At 51.9% G+C, this 14,680-nt stretch overlaps 1 protein-coding gene across 9 annotated transcripts in view; it reads right to left on the reverse strand.

The window, feature by feature from the left end:
• The window catches only part of NTNG1 (netrin G1), a 295,249-nt gene that overhangs the window by 168,406 nt on the left and 112,163 nt on the right, over positions 1-14,680 (reverse strand). For all 9 annotated transcript variants that reach the window (XM_048496743.1, XM_048496740.1, XM_048496739.1 and 6 more), the window contains exon 3: positions 6,694-7,331. In XM_048496743.1, coding sequence (XP_048352700.1) covers positions 6,694-7,331 — 638 coding nt within the window. The remainder of the gene's footprint in view (positions 1-6,693; positions 7,332-14,680) is intronic.

Here is a 14,680-nt window from a genome sequence, read left to right on the forward strand (position 1 = left end):
TTGGTGCCAATACATCTCAAAATGCATCCCTTGCAGGCACCCCCAGAAATTTGCACAAGATTCTTTTGTTCTGCAGTGACTTGGCTGTATTGCTGTCAATGGGAATTTTTTGGTAGAGGGCTGTAGAGGTGCACATTTCTGAAAGGTATGGTCACAAAACTTTGGGGGTATCTTCAGGAGAGTCTCTGGATGACACCATCCAGGTTTGGGGAATTTTGCTTCCAGGGTTTAATTCTATGGGCCCTACCCAAAGAGGGTAGGTCCATCTCCCACTGCCCTGAAGTAAAGAGTTCCCCAAACCTGAATGGTGTCATCCAGAAACTCTCCTGAAACCACCCTGAAAGTTTTGTGAAGTTACTAGGAAAAATGTGCACTCCACAGCCCCCTCAGAAATTCCCTATTGACAGCAATGCAGCTAAGTCACTGCAGAACAAAGAATCTTGTGCAAATTTCTGGGGGTGCCTGCAGGAGGTGCATTTGTAAATGTATGGGGTACCAATGGCTTCAGTGTATCATCAGGAGACTGTCCTGATGATTACCCTCCAAGACCCAGTGCAGTTTGGTTCAGGGGGGGCCAAAGTTATGGACCCTCAAAAGGGTAGCCCTCATCTCCTTAGTTCCCATTGGAAAGAATGGGGGATAGGGATAGTCTCCTGATGTTACCCTGAAAATTTGGTGCTGATATGTTTAAAAATGTCTCCCCTGCAGGCCGAAATGTGAAAAAAACACCAAAAAATAAAAACGCATAGTCATTGGTAATCCGAATCCCATGGATTCGGATCTGTTAGGATTCGGACAGCTCAGATTCGGCCCCTGCTCTTCCGAATCCGTCCGAATCCGTGCAGATTCGGTAAAAATTCGGATTTGGACTGTCCGAATCTCCAACCCTATTGCCAACAGAAGTTGCCTGTTATGACCATTCCCCTATGCCAGAGCATGGGGGGGGGGGGTGGGGGGGGGGGGGGGTGGGGGGGGGGGGGGGTGGGGGGGGGGGGGGGTGGGGGGGGGGGGGGGTGGGGGGGGGGGGGGGTGGGGGGGGGGGGGGGTGGGGGGGGGGGGGGGTGGGGGGGGGGGGGGGTGGGGGGGGGGGGGGGTGGGGGGGGGGGGGGGTGGGGGGGGGGGGGGGTGGGGGGGGGGGGGGGTGGGGGGGGGGGGGGGTGGGGGGGGGGGGGGGTGGGGGGGGGGGGGGGTGGGGGGGGGGGGGGGTGGGGGGGGGGGGGGGTGGGGGGGGGGGGGGGTGGGGGGGGGGGGGGGTGGGGGGGGGGGGGGGTGGGGGGGGGGGGGGGTGGGGGGGGGGGGGGGTGGGGGGGGGGGGGGGTGGGGGGGGGGGGGGGTGGGGGGGGGGGGGGGTGGGGGGGGGGGGGGGTGGGGGGGGGGGGGGGTGGGGGGGGGGGGGGGTGGGGGGGGGGGGGGGTGGGGGGGGGGGGGGGTGGGGGGGGGGGGGGGTGGGGGGGGGGGGGGGTGGGGGGGGGGGGGGGTGGGGGGGGGGGGGGGTGGGGGGGGGGGGGGGTGGGGGGGGGGGGGGGTGGGGGGGGGGGGGGGTGGGGGGGGGGGGGGGTGGGGGGGGGGGGGGGTGGGGGGGGGGGGGGGTGGGGGGGGGGGGGGGTGGGGGGGGGGGGGGGTGGGGGGGGGGGGGGGTGGGGGGGGGGGGGGGTGGGGGGGGGGGGGGGTGGGGGGGGGGGGGGGTGGGGGGGGGGGGGGGTGGGGGGGGGGGGGGGTGGGGGGGGGGGGGGGTGGGGGGGGGGGGGGGTGGGGGGGGGGGGGGGTGGGGGGGGGGGGGGGTGGGGGGGGGGGGGGGTGGGGGGGGGGGGGGGTGGGGGGGGGGGGGGGTGGGGGGGGGGGGGGGTGGGGGGGGGGGGGGGTGGGGGGGGGGGGGGGTGGGGGGGGGGGGGGGTGGGGGGGGGGGGGGGTGGGGGGGGGGGGGGGTGGGGGGGGGGGGGGGTGGGGGGGGGGGGGGGTGGGGGGGGGGGGGGGTGGGGGGGGGGGGGGGTGGGGGGGGGGGGGGGTGGGGGGGGGGGGGGGTGGGGGGGGGGGGGGGTGGGGGGGGGGGGGGGTGGGGGGGGGGGGGGGTGGGGGGGGGGGGGGGTGGGGGGGGGGGGGGGTGGGGGGGGGGGGGGGTGGGGGGGGGGGGGGGTGGGGGGGGGGGGGGGTGGGGGGGGGGGGGGGTGGGGGGGGGGGGGGGTGGGGGGGGGGGGGGGTGGGGGGGGGGGGGGGTGGGGGGGGGGGGGGGTGGGGGGGGGGGGGGGTGGGGGGGGGGGGGGGTGGGGGGGGGGGGGGGTGGGGGGGGGGGGGGGTGGGGGGGGGGGGGGGTGGGGGGGGGGGGGGGTGGGGGGGGGGGGGGGTGGGGGGGGGGGGGGGTGGGGGGGGGGGGGGGTGGGGGGGGGGGGGGGTGGGGGGGGGGGGGGGTGGGGGGGGGGGGGGGTGGGGGGGGGGGGGGGTGGGGGGGGGGGGGGGTGGGGGGGGGGGGGGGTGGGGGGGGGGGGGGGTGGGGGGGGGGGGGGGTGGGGGGGGGGGGGGGTGGGGGGGGGGGGGGGTGGGGGGGGGGGGGGGTGGGGGGGGGGGGGGGTGGGGGGGGGGGGGGGTGGGGGGGGGGGGGGGTGGGGGGGGGGGGGGGTGGGGGGGGGGGGGGGTGGGGGGGGGGGGGGGTGGGGGGGGGGGGGGGTGGGGGGGGGGGGGGGTGGGGGGGGGGGGGGGTGGGGGGGGGGGGGGGTGGGGGGGGGGGGGGGTGGGGGGGGGGGGGGGTGGGGGGGGGGGGGGGTGGGGGGGGGGGGGGGTGGGGGGGGGGGGGGGTGGGGGGGGGGGGGGGTGGGGGGGGGGGGGGGTGGGGGGGGGGGGGGGTGGGGGGGGGGGGGGGTGGGGGGGGGGGGGGGTGGGGGGGGGGGGGGGTGGGGGGGGGGGGGGGTGGGGGGGGGGGGGGGTGGGGGGGGGGGGGGGTGGGGGGGGGGGGGGGTGGGGGGGGGGGGGGGTGGGGGGGGGGGGGGGTGGGGGGGGGGGGGGGTGGGGGGGGGGGGGGGTGGGGGGGGGGGGGGGTGGGGGGGGGGGGGGGTGGGGGGGGGGGGGGGTGGGGGGGGGGGGGGGTGGGGGGGGGGGGGGGTGGGGGGGGGGGGGGGTGGGGGGGGGGGGGGGTGGGGGGGGGGGGGGGTGGGGGGGGGGGGGGGTGGGGGGGGGGGGGGGTGGGGGGGGGGGGGGGTGGGGGGGGGGGGGGGTGGGGGGGGGGGGGGGTGGGGGGGGGGGGGGGTGGGGGGGGGGGGGGGTGGGGGGGGGGGGGGGTGGGGGGGGGGGGGGGTGGGGGGGGGGGGGGGTGGGGGGGGGGGGGGGTGGGGGGGGGGGGGGGTGGGGGGGGGGGGGGGTGGGGGGGGGGGGGGGTGGGGGGGGGGGGGGGTGGGGGGGGGGGGGGGTGGGGGGGGGGGGGGGTGGGGGGGGGGGGGGGTGGGGGGGGGGGGGGGTGGGGGGGGGGGGGGGTGGGGGGGGGGGGGGGTGGGGGGGGGGGGGGGTGGGGGGGGGGGGGGGTGGGGGGGGGGGGGGGTGGGGGGGGGGGGGGGTGGGGGGGGGGGGGGGTGGGGGGGGGGGGGGGTGGGGGGGGGGGGGGGTGGGGGGGGGGGGGGGTGGGGGGGGGGGGGGGTGGGGGGGGGGGGGGGTGGGGGGGGGGGGGGGTGGGGGGGGGGGGGGGTGGGGGGGGGGGGGGGTGGGGGGGGGGGGGGGTGGGGGGGGGGGGGGGCGGGGTGGGGGCGGGGGGGGGGGGGGTGGTGGTGGGGGGGGCGGGGGGGGGGGGAGGTGGGGGGTGCGGGGGCGGGGCGTGGGTGGGGGGGGCGGTGGGAGGGGGGGGGCGGGTGGGGGGGGGGGTGGGGGGGGAGGGGGGGGGGGGGGGGGGGGGGGGGGGGGGGAGGGGGGGGAGGGGGGGGGGGGGGGGGGGGGGGGGGTGGTGGGGGGGATCTAGCTCCCCCATTTTAGGTCGAATGCTTCTACTATTAGCATAGAAGTCAATGGCATTTTACCAGTGTTTTGACATTTTACATTAATATCTGCTAATATGTGTTAGAGAAAGGGCATGAAGAATGTTAACTACTACACTGGGTTTTTTTTACAATTTGAATTATTTCTTCTCATTAAGAACACAATTTCACTGTAAGACTGTTGATAAGTTGAGACCCATCTTGCTTCCTGCCTTATGTTTTCTATTCTAAGTGATAAAAAATAAGCAGACATTTGTACTAAATTGAATTTATTTAACTGTACTCAGAATATGGTGTTATCTAAAATGGAAACAGACTGTCTTGAATTTTGAACAAGGACAAGGGAGGCTTCTGAGCTTTTGCTATTGCTCCTGTGACAGAGGGGTGCAAGTGTTTGTACCACAGTATCCAAACAGGTTATGGCAGAGGGCATCTTTTTGGCACAAAAATGCTGATAGAACATAGTGACCCAATTCAGAAGATTTTTTCAAATCATCATTTTGAAGATCAGAAATCATGGCTTTGTGGACTATCTGGATATCATAATAAATTATCCCCTTCATGTTGGGCCTCCTTTTCAGTTGCTGTTTCAGTGTTAACCATAGTTAACCATTTTCAGATTTGCTAACTAGGGTTAGTATTGTCCTTCTGAACAAGAATTGGAAATCCAGTTCAACTATGTTTTCAGTGCTGGTTGGGAGAACAAGTATGAATCCTAATTTGCGGATTCAGATATCTTGGCAATCTATGGCAGTGTGAAAACAGAAACAGAATGGAGAATATTCAAGGGTGAGAGAGAAAATGAACTATGCTTGCCCATAGCTTGTTCCTAGTTTACAAAAATGCATCATTTGAGGACTGTCAAAACTGGACAAATATATGAGTAATGAATGCCTGGGTACCAGTAGTATTGCAAGGTTATTATTACTGTCCTAGCACAAAAACTGTGGTTCCAATACTATATAATATTCACTTTGGTATCAAAACATCAGTGCATCATGAGACAACTAAGTCATATATTAAGACTGAAAGCTATCAATAGACTGGAGCTTAATCATAAAAATCAATTATCTTCTGCTGACAACTGCTTTTACCGGATACTCTGCATCCTTTTTTATGCTGAGCCCTTTTTTGTTCAGCTATCAATACTGCATTAGGGCCTCATTAATGTCTTAAAATTTAAAAATGGTCAGGGATCCACTTAAAAAAAAAGAAATTACAGGTAACAAGATAAAATAAAGCCATAAATAGTCAACAAATGACCCTATTCACTTTTTCTTGTCCTAGTTCTATTCATTAAAGATACACTAATACAGTTTTTTCTCAACAGAAACCCAAATTGGGGCAGTACATCTGGTTCCTGAGGCAGAACTGAGAACCCTGTGCATAGTGCTAATACCTGAGCAGCACAGATAAGGTCTGGATGCTTAACCAATATATGTGAGCTCCATGAACACTGCACAGTGTGGAAGAGCATGAGTTTTCCCTTAAGGGATTCTATTCTCATTTACTGTCTGAAGCTACAGCAAATGTTCATTATGTGCTCATAACCAGCTGTATGTAAGACCTTGCTGAGCAAGGCTATCTCTAGACTGGGCTCTAGGCAGACCATTAACAAGGCAAAAGCTAATGCATTGAAACATTTCCCCAGAAATTGTAACAGCAAGGACAAAAAAAGTATGTAAATCCCATAATTGCTGTTAAAATTAGCTACAGAAATATATATTTTCTCCATCACCATCCAGACAATAAAGTAACAAAACAAACCCAGATCTGATGTGTATGTCAACACATCTGTTCCAGGGAGGTCATGGGTTTCCCAACACCAAAAATTAGATTTACCATCTCCACCCCTCTATTTAGAAACACAGCTGTTGTCATGATGAAACCAAGTGGATAGTTGTTGTGATAATGTCCCTGATATTTACTATAGGACATAACCTGTGACATCATCTTGACTGATGACAACAGCTCTTTACCATGGCATGTTATGCTCTTCAATGTTTATTTTATATTAAGAAATCCTTTCTGACCCTGAGGTCTTGCCTCTGTCCCATTCAATCACTCACACCTTCTTTGAACATCTCTAAAAATTCACAGGATCACCCTTCCACTGAAGGGTAGCCTAATGCATTTTAGTGCCAGAGGCAGAAAATCCAAATGACGTCCATTCTTGCTAAGGTTCTCCTGGTCCTTACCCATGGAAATGGATGGGAAGTGTGCAGGGGAAGTTTTTAGTCATGCTGCTCTCTTAATGATGCCAAATTACTGCCTGGATAGATCAAGGCAGACCTTGACTCAAAACAACACTCTGATCTCACTCAGAGAAACAATCTACCATTCTACCACTTGACAACCGTTTCCCCCTTTTTAATTCCCCTTCTCTTTGAGTTTGTTGAATATGATGTGCATTTCCCTTTCAAATGCTGGAGTGCCTTTTCTCCCCCACTGTTAAAACTGCCCTCCCCTGTGAATAGGCTGTCCTTTAGCAAAACAACTGTCCATCACCTCTCCATTTCTTGATAATGGTTAAAGTCCTACTGGCTCTGGATAAGATACATCACAAACTTCTAGCTTTCTGTTTACCTCAGAAGAACTAATTTGTTTACAAATGACTTTCTAAAAACTGGATGAATTTCAAATTCCAGGAGAAACTACCATCTTCATCAGGGGAAAGAAAGATGAAAAACTAGTAATCTTCAAGCAACAAAACAATACATATATTTTTACACTGACTTACCTTCCAACTACTTTTATATCTGAGATTGCATAAAAGTAGCGAGTCAAATGATCAGTATCCACATATATTTCCCCAGTTGCTGGCCTGAGCAGTCTTATCCTCAAGTCCGTGACAGTAAAGAAATCTCTTAGGTTCTTGGTTGTGTCAAGCTGGCCATACAAAGAAGCCATATTATGAAGTCGGGGCCCAGCAAAAAATGCAAATCTATCCTTAATCTCAAAATGGATGATTTTGCTATTTGACATGTATCCCGTAGAGTATTCTTCTGTGCAAATGATTTCAAGGACTGCATGTTGGGATAAATCCCTCACTGTTTTTGGTTCCATATTGAAAGCGTTCAAACAGTCTGTAGCATAATATTGGTAGGGTTGCCATGTTTTACCATAGTCAAGGGATTTCTCGAGGATCATTTGGTCTGGACGGCTGGATTCAAAGGTGATGACTATGTTGTCTGTTAGTTCGATAGTTTTGTTCCAAGCGAGAGTTATATTAACCTGGAGAGGCTTTGGGTAATCTTTCCATGTAGTGGACTGCCAAAAAGTATAAGGATGCCTTCCTTCGACATCAAACATCAGTTCAGGTGGATGTGCCAGTTCATCTATGGCTGCATCACATTCATTGCACATGTAGGGGTTTCCCTGTGAAAGAATGAAAAAAAAAAGGCCATTAGGTGCAAAGGAATTTGGTAGTTTTGAGTCAATTTCATTTACCATAGTAACTAATAAGAGGACAAAGGGTTACCCATTAAAGAAAAATAAATGGCAGTTCTCTGGAACTAGTCTTCATCATAACGGGAATAACAAATGTAATTATCAAATAATTAGTCCTGAAGTATACAGTAAAGAGAACATAATCCCTCACCTCAAATGTACATATAAACATACCGAGCATGTTAATTCAGCTAATCAGTACATATTCATCTCAGATGGGATTAGCAAGCATGTGTAATTTGTTTTAATGCAACTCCATAAATAAAGTTACTACCAATGATCAGGCATCATTTCAGTCTTGGGCTTTGTAACTTTTCACAAATGCTTCCACATACAACTTTGATAATGAAACATCATCATCATCATCATCATCATCATCATCATCATCATCATCATCATCATCATCATCATCATCATCATCATCTGAAATCACAGGTGCCAGATCAGCCAGTGTTAACTTTCAGATACATCAGGTTCTTTCCAAGTACCTAGGATTTCATAAGGTATTGATGTAGTATATGTGTGGATCCAAGCATTTTGGCATTTGATTGCTGTTGTTGTTACTATTATTATTACTCTTTCATGCTGCCTGTCTTCAAAATTCCAAAAATGCCCACAAGTTTAACAAGTTTGGGGACCACTAGTATAGACCTTTTCATACCTGCTAGTATAAAATCCCATGGATCTTGTTGCACACAAGAAAGTTGGGGAGCCCCATCCACAAATTTGAGTGGGTAGCCATGTGCCATGGCCACCCCTCCCTGCCCCACAACTCCCAAGGGGGCTTCCCAGTGATGTGGGGTAGTGACACAAATGTGACAGCCTCCCTGATGCCAATAAATCCCCAATGACTGAATCCACACAATAGGTGAACACCACCCAAAAGGGTTGCATAAATCATTGTTTGCTGCTGCCGGTGCAATGGGGCAAAATGTTGGTAGGAAGCTGACCAAATTTAACTCCTCCCCCAATCATGCTTTTGGCCCACCCCTGCTACATGAGCGGAGGTGCGGGAATTTTGTTGCAGCATCCTGCACCATGTTCAAGTGCTGGGGGTAGTGTGGCAGCAGCCACAAAACCACCCCAATGCCACAGTATGTGCCCCAGGGAGGGTAAATCTGTCAGCATGGCTGCACACCACTTCCAATAGCAGATTCCTTTCCACCCCAGATGGGACTCTCAGTGTATTAGCAAATTTGTGGAGTTCTCTTGCAAACTGGCCATGGGTTCTGCTCAGTTTTTCAGTGGTCGAGTTAGTATTTAGTTGCAGCAGCACAACTTCAGTGGATTTAAGCTTGCCAGTCCCTGAACTTGTGTATTGATGATTGAGAAGTCTTGATTCTTTCTCTTGTAATATTCCCAAGACTTTGCGACAGTATTTTCAAGCTATCCCAGCCTCTCAACATGATAGCCTTTTGGAGCAGTGACAGAGGTGGCAGTTCTCAAGTTAATGCATCAAAAGGTCAAGAGGAGAATAATTCACTTTTCCCTCACCACAGAAGAAAAAAACCCACACAGTAAAAGCTGTCTGTTTATTGGCAAGAATATATAAACAGGTAGTTCATATCTCCAGCTACCTCCGCGGCAGCTTTCCAGATGGAGTGGCTGTCATCACCTACCGACCTAATCAAGTGGTGGATTATCTTGTCCTGATAAATTGGAGCCAACATCTACTGGGGGAAAGAAAATGTCTGACATGAAGTACTTCACTAGCCTTTAGCTAATAGGGGAGCAGATGTCTGGATCAAGCCCCTGAGCATGCAATGTGTTGCACAACTGAATGATTTGTGGTGAACAGTTTAAACGCCTTCAAAAGAAGACATCGTTAAACAGAGGCACATGTTAAGCATGATCTATAGGAGGCCAGGGGACAAAAGGGAAACTGAGAGGCTAGAATGGGTATTGTTTAAGAGAAGAACACACACATTCTGTAAAGAAGGGGCCGTTTTTATGAACTGTGCTCTTGAGCAATGTGTTTTCATTTTAAAATGAGAAAAGAATGTTCCTAGCTTTGCTGTCCTGCATGGTTCTAAAACAAATCAGAACCACTGAGCCATTAGACACTCGTTGATCGTTCTTGGGGGTTTGAAACTTGATTACTGGCAACTTATTCATGGTAAATAAACTATTTTCTCTTTCTCAAACCCACTGAGACAAGCGTTAACATGTGCTAAGCACCCAACAGGGTGGGATGGGTTATTTAAGCAAAAAAGAAAAGAGAAGGAAAAAGAAAGCATGAGAGCTCTTCTTCTGGTAAACATGTCAAAATTTTTTTTAAAAAAACCAACAATAGAAAGGCAGTCTTAAAGTGACAAATGATACATGTAATTCACAGCCTCAGATATATAGCCTGAAGGAACTGCAAAGCTGTACTTGGGACTGCTGAGACCAATATCACCACTAGTTGTCCATCACTAAGGTCAGAGTTGCAATTCTGCCCAAGCTTATCGATGTGCATAACTGGCAAATTCTTATATGCCAATAAAAGCTTGCTGCTAAACCAACTGGCAAATTGGAACCAATAAGGCTTATGGATGAGCTGTGTGTTTTCCTAAAAGATCCTTAATGGATCTTTTAAAAATATATCATTATTTAAATGTTGCAGGGCCATGGAGGGGTTGCAAATTTGACTGTGGAAGCCAGCATCTCTGAGTTTTTAAAAAACTTTCCCTATTTTCCTATTTTTAGTGGTGCCCTCGAGTTGAGATTTGTTCCAGAGTGGGAGTGGGCAGTGGCAGGTACCTTTATCAAGGTTGCATTCTCCCACCTAACAAAAAAAACCCCAGCAACTGAGGAGAGGAACAGCAATTTGTGATCCCTAATGATAGCATAGGGCAGGGGTGGCCAGCCTATGGCACTCCAGATGTTCATGGACTACAATCCCCATCAACCCCTGCCAGCATGACCAATTGGCCATGATGGCAGGGACTGATGGGAATTGTAGTTCATGAACCTCTGGAGTGCCTTAGGTTGGCCACCCCTGGCATAGGGTGACTAATCAAGTTGGTTGTGCATCAGAAAATGTCTTTATTTATTTTTTAAATCCTCCTTGACTCCCAAGGAAGTTAACCAAATGAACACACACAAAAATGCACAGGTTTTTTTTGTAGGCAAATCTTCCAAAACAGTTTACTTTTCACTAGATCCCTTCTGAAACAAAACTCTTACTTGACAAGAGGAGGTTCAAAAGCAGAAGGGTTGTGCACAGGTAGTTCCTTGGAAGAAGGTGCCAGTGTCTATGCCTATTGACTTAGTTATCACTGATGAGAGACAATTTTGAAGCCCAGGGTGGGGTTTGAACGCAGAGGGAAGGTGCACAGAGATAACATGCTTTTCTCCCTTATCAGAACCCAAAGCATCTTGTTACCTCATTCTCTCTCCCTCCTCTTTCACCTTATCCTCCCAACCATGAGAGACTGTGGTGAGTCCAAGGACTGACAGATACTAACTAGTACACCATTCTAGCCATGATGGTCAACTGGCTATTTTTAAGAACTATCAGGCCAAAGGTCCAACACACCTAGTAATGTTTTATTTCACTAAAAAAAATAAGAAAACACACCCAGTTCATTCTAGCTGCTACTGGTCACTCTGTATGGCCAGAGGTCTTGTGTGTTTTCCAGAAGTCGAACTGTGACCTGTTCCAGAAAGCTATCTCAAAATCCTTGAGATCCCAACTGAAAAGACTTCCAGCCACAGTTTAAACATCTCTTGCTTCCCAAAACAGTTCTTTGCATTTGGTGAGTCTAGGATTAGCTGCTATGTAGAGAGAAAAATCTCATTATGGAGAGTTCTGCTGCACATCTAGGTGAGAGAATAATTCCCTGCATAATTAATTTCCCCTTTTCTGTTCTGTATAATTACTTTTATATTTCTTTCCACCTCTGACCTTAGGGCTTCAGAGTTTTTCAATTACCCCCACTGTACGATCCCTGTCTTCAATAATAGGGGACCCGCAAGATAAATATACGTGTCAATTGCAAGAGAAGAAATTCTCTTTTTTCTTTTCCAACTAAGAGACAAACAATCAGCCTTTGTTTTAAGCATCACCAATACAACAGAAGTACTGTGATCTTCTGTCCACATGTACTTTTTGTTTCTTTGCTTTTAAAAATTTGTTTATATGATGAAGGAATGATCCTTCAGTACTTGATAGTGCTAGAGCAGGGGTAGGGAACCTGCGGCTCTCCAGATGTTCTGGAACTACAATTCCCATCAGCCCCTACCAGAAAGGGCCAATTGGCCATGCTGATAGAGGCTGATGGGAATTGTAGTTCCTGAACATCTGGAGAGCCGCAGGTTCCCTACCCCTGTGCTAGAGAAAGGAACTGTACATAGGATTGCCAGCCATCACCTGACAGCTGGAGATTTCATGTTATTGCAACTAAGTTGGAAAATACCTGAAGATTTTGGGGCTGAAGCCTGAAGAAGGTGGGGTTTGGGGAAGGGAGGGACTTCAATGGGCTAATGCCACAAAGTCCATAGCCCAAAGCATTAATTTTCTCCAGGTAAACTGATGGCTGTCACCTGGATATCAGTTATAATAGCTGGAGTTCTCCAGTTACCACCTGGAGGTTAACAATCCAAACATCTGTTTGGATTGTTAACCTTTGAGCAACCTACCCCACTTACACTATGGTTGATTCACCACCTGGAGTTTGGCAATCCTAATTGCAACTGATCTCCAGGTGACAGAGATCAGTCCACTCAGAGAAAATTACTGCTTCAGAAGGTGGACTCTATATGGCATTATAGTATACCCCAGTAAAGTCCCTTTCTTTCCCCAAACCCCACCCTCCTCAGGCCCAGTTCCAAAATCTCTGGGTATTTCCCAACCCAGAGATGAGGCCACAATTCAAGCAAAGGTAAACTGAAATTCTGCTGCTTCAGATGAAGAATTAAGCGTCTGCTTAAATTTCATTATAATATGGGACCAAAATATGCATAACAAAATTTGGGGGAGGGGGAAAGATCCACAGAATTGGTGAAGATTCTGTGAGCAGTTAGCTTTGATGGGCTTACCCACATCTCATTGCTATTAAAAGAACAACATTTGGGAGAGCATTTAAGAAGAAGAAGAATTTGGATTTATATCCCCCCTTTCTCTCCTGTAGGAGACTCAAAGGGGCTTACAATCTCCTTTCACTTCCCCCCTCACAGCAAACACCCTGTGAGGTAGGTGAGGCCGAGGGAGAGCTCTGAAAAGCTGTGACTAGCCCAAGGTCACCCAGCTGGCGTGTGTGGGAGTGCACAGGCTAATCTGAATTCTCCAGATAAGCCTCCAGAACTCAAGTGGCAGAGCTGGGAATCTTAGCCACTACGCCACTGCTGCGAGAGCATTCAGTTTTCAGAATGAATGAAGAACCATTTTAAGAAAATAGAATACGATGGGAAATCACAATAAGTGATGTTTCAGTTACTATTCAGTCAGTATTCTTGGTACTGCAAGGGGTGTCAGGGGCTATTCCTGTTATACTCAGGCTGTGAAATAAAGGCAATGGGGGCCATGCTGGGGGTGAAGAAGGAGTTAGGAGAAGATTCAGGTGAACTACAGAGTGAACAGCAGCTTAAATTTGAAAGCGGTGATTTGTCTACCTGGTAGCTGACCCCAAGAAGAGGGGAGCAGGTAGCTGTTCTCAGGACCAGAAGCATTTGCTATGTAAGAAGAAAAGGCAACAGTCTAATTGGGAGGAAAGACTTTCTTGTGAGTAAGACCCTAATCAGGCAAGGGATAGAAACAGGAAATGAGCACAAGTTGGAGAGCTGCAATAGGAGGCACAAGGAGAGGTGGAAGAAGTTCCTGATTGCACAAAACCATGGGGGAATGTCAACTGTTCTTAACAAAAGCCAAATGAGTGTGGGGAGATATCAATTTGGATATCAAGGCCTGGAGTAACTGGTCAGGGCTGGCTGGAAAAAAGGTTCTGCTAGGAATTGGTGAAGCATCTCCTCCTTGGCAGAGTCATCGTTCAGAAGAACTAGCTATAGCAATAAACGTATTGGGAGGGGGGATTGCTTGATCTTAGCATCGAAACATTGTAGCTTAAAGCAGAAAAAATAAATCTGATGTACACACAAAGCTCTTTTTTCAGGAAACATACCTGGATTGCTCACACAAATGTGTAAACTGCTTATTTCTTTCCACTTTACAAACTTAGAGCTTCAGATTTTTTTCAATTACCTGCAGGGGGAACCTAAAAACCCTTAGAGAAATATTCATTGCCTTTGTTTTCTATGGGTTCTAAACATGTATATGTTTATATACACACTCATAAACATAATGCAAAGTCAAAAAACATTATTCGGAAAAGAGAAATATTGGTTGTGTAGCTAGCAGAGTCTATGATTTGAAGTGTAATGGAGAAAATCGCCACACCATAAATAGTAAATATCTAAACAAGGACAGTATTCAGCCAAAAGGAAGGTGTTCTTCGTTACATCATTTAGGTTGGATCATATCCTTGGCTGTCAATTCCCCACATGCCTGTGGAACAGAATTGCTCTTTTAAATTGGCTATTAAAGAAATGCTGAAGAAACAATACACAGTACAGATAACATTAAAAATTGGTATACAGCATATACATATATAATCAGTTTATTACATTCAGGAATGCAAGCTTGGCGTTTTCTTTTTTTAAGGCAGCACAATTTTTTTTCAGATCTATAGGTTTTGAATATCTGTAAATGTGCACTTTACAGAGCGAAATCAAAATTAAGAAAATTACACAGTGACTTGAAATTCTATCAACGTAATGGCTTGTCTGAATAGCAGCTAACGTGTGCTAGCTTCTTCTTGGCAATAAAAAGCAGCTTTATCTGGACATCAGGGATATCAAACCATAGAAAATCAAAGCTACTGAACAGCAGTTACAGACTTTTATATTAAACTGTTCTGACAGTTAGCTTTGGTTTCCTACAGCACACCCAAACCCCCAATTGCAGCTCTGTCAGGATGCTTCATGTTAATACTAAAGCTACTCAGACACTACACACAGGTTCTCAGACTTCAGCAGAGAGCATATTTTATGAAGTAGAATGGATAACATACACTAGATGGTACTGTCAGCCCAACCCAGGGGGTTGGGGTGGATCGACTTTTGAAGGTGGACAGGGCATGCACTTGCAGATTTGCCCTTCCAGGGGCACTAACCCCAGAACAGTGGCAAACACACTGGCTGGCGAACACTGCAGACTTCTGGGATGCCTGGATGTGGTGTTGGGTGCCATGTTAGAACAGCAGGGACATGACCAAGGCATTCCTCGGGGTGGAGCCAAC

This window comes from Sphaerodactylus townsendi, linkage group LG05 (genome assembly GCF_021028975.2).
Source record: "Sphaerodactylus townsendi isolate TG3544 linkage group LG05, MPM_Stown_v2.3, whole genome shotgun sequence".
Lineage (NCBI taxonomy): Eukaryota > Metazoa > Chordata > Lepidosauria > Squamata > Sphaerodactylidae > Sphaerodactylus > Sphaerodactylus townsendi.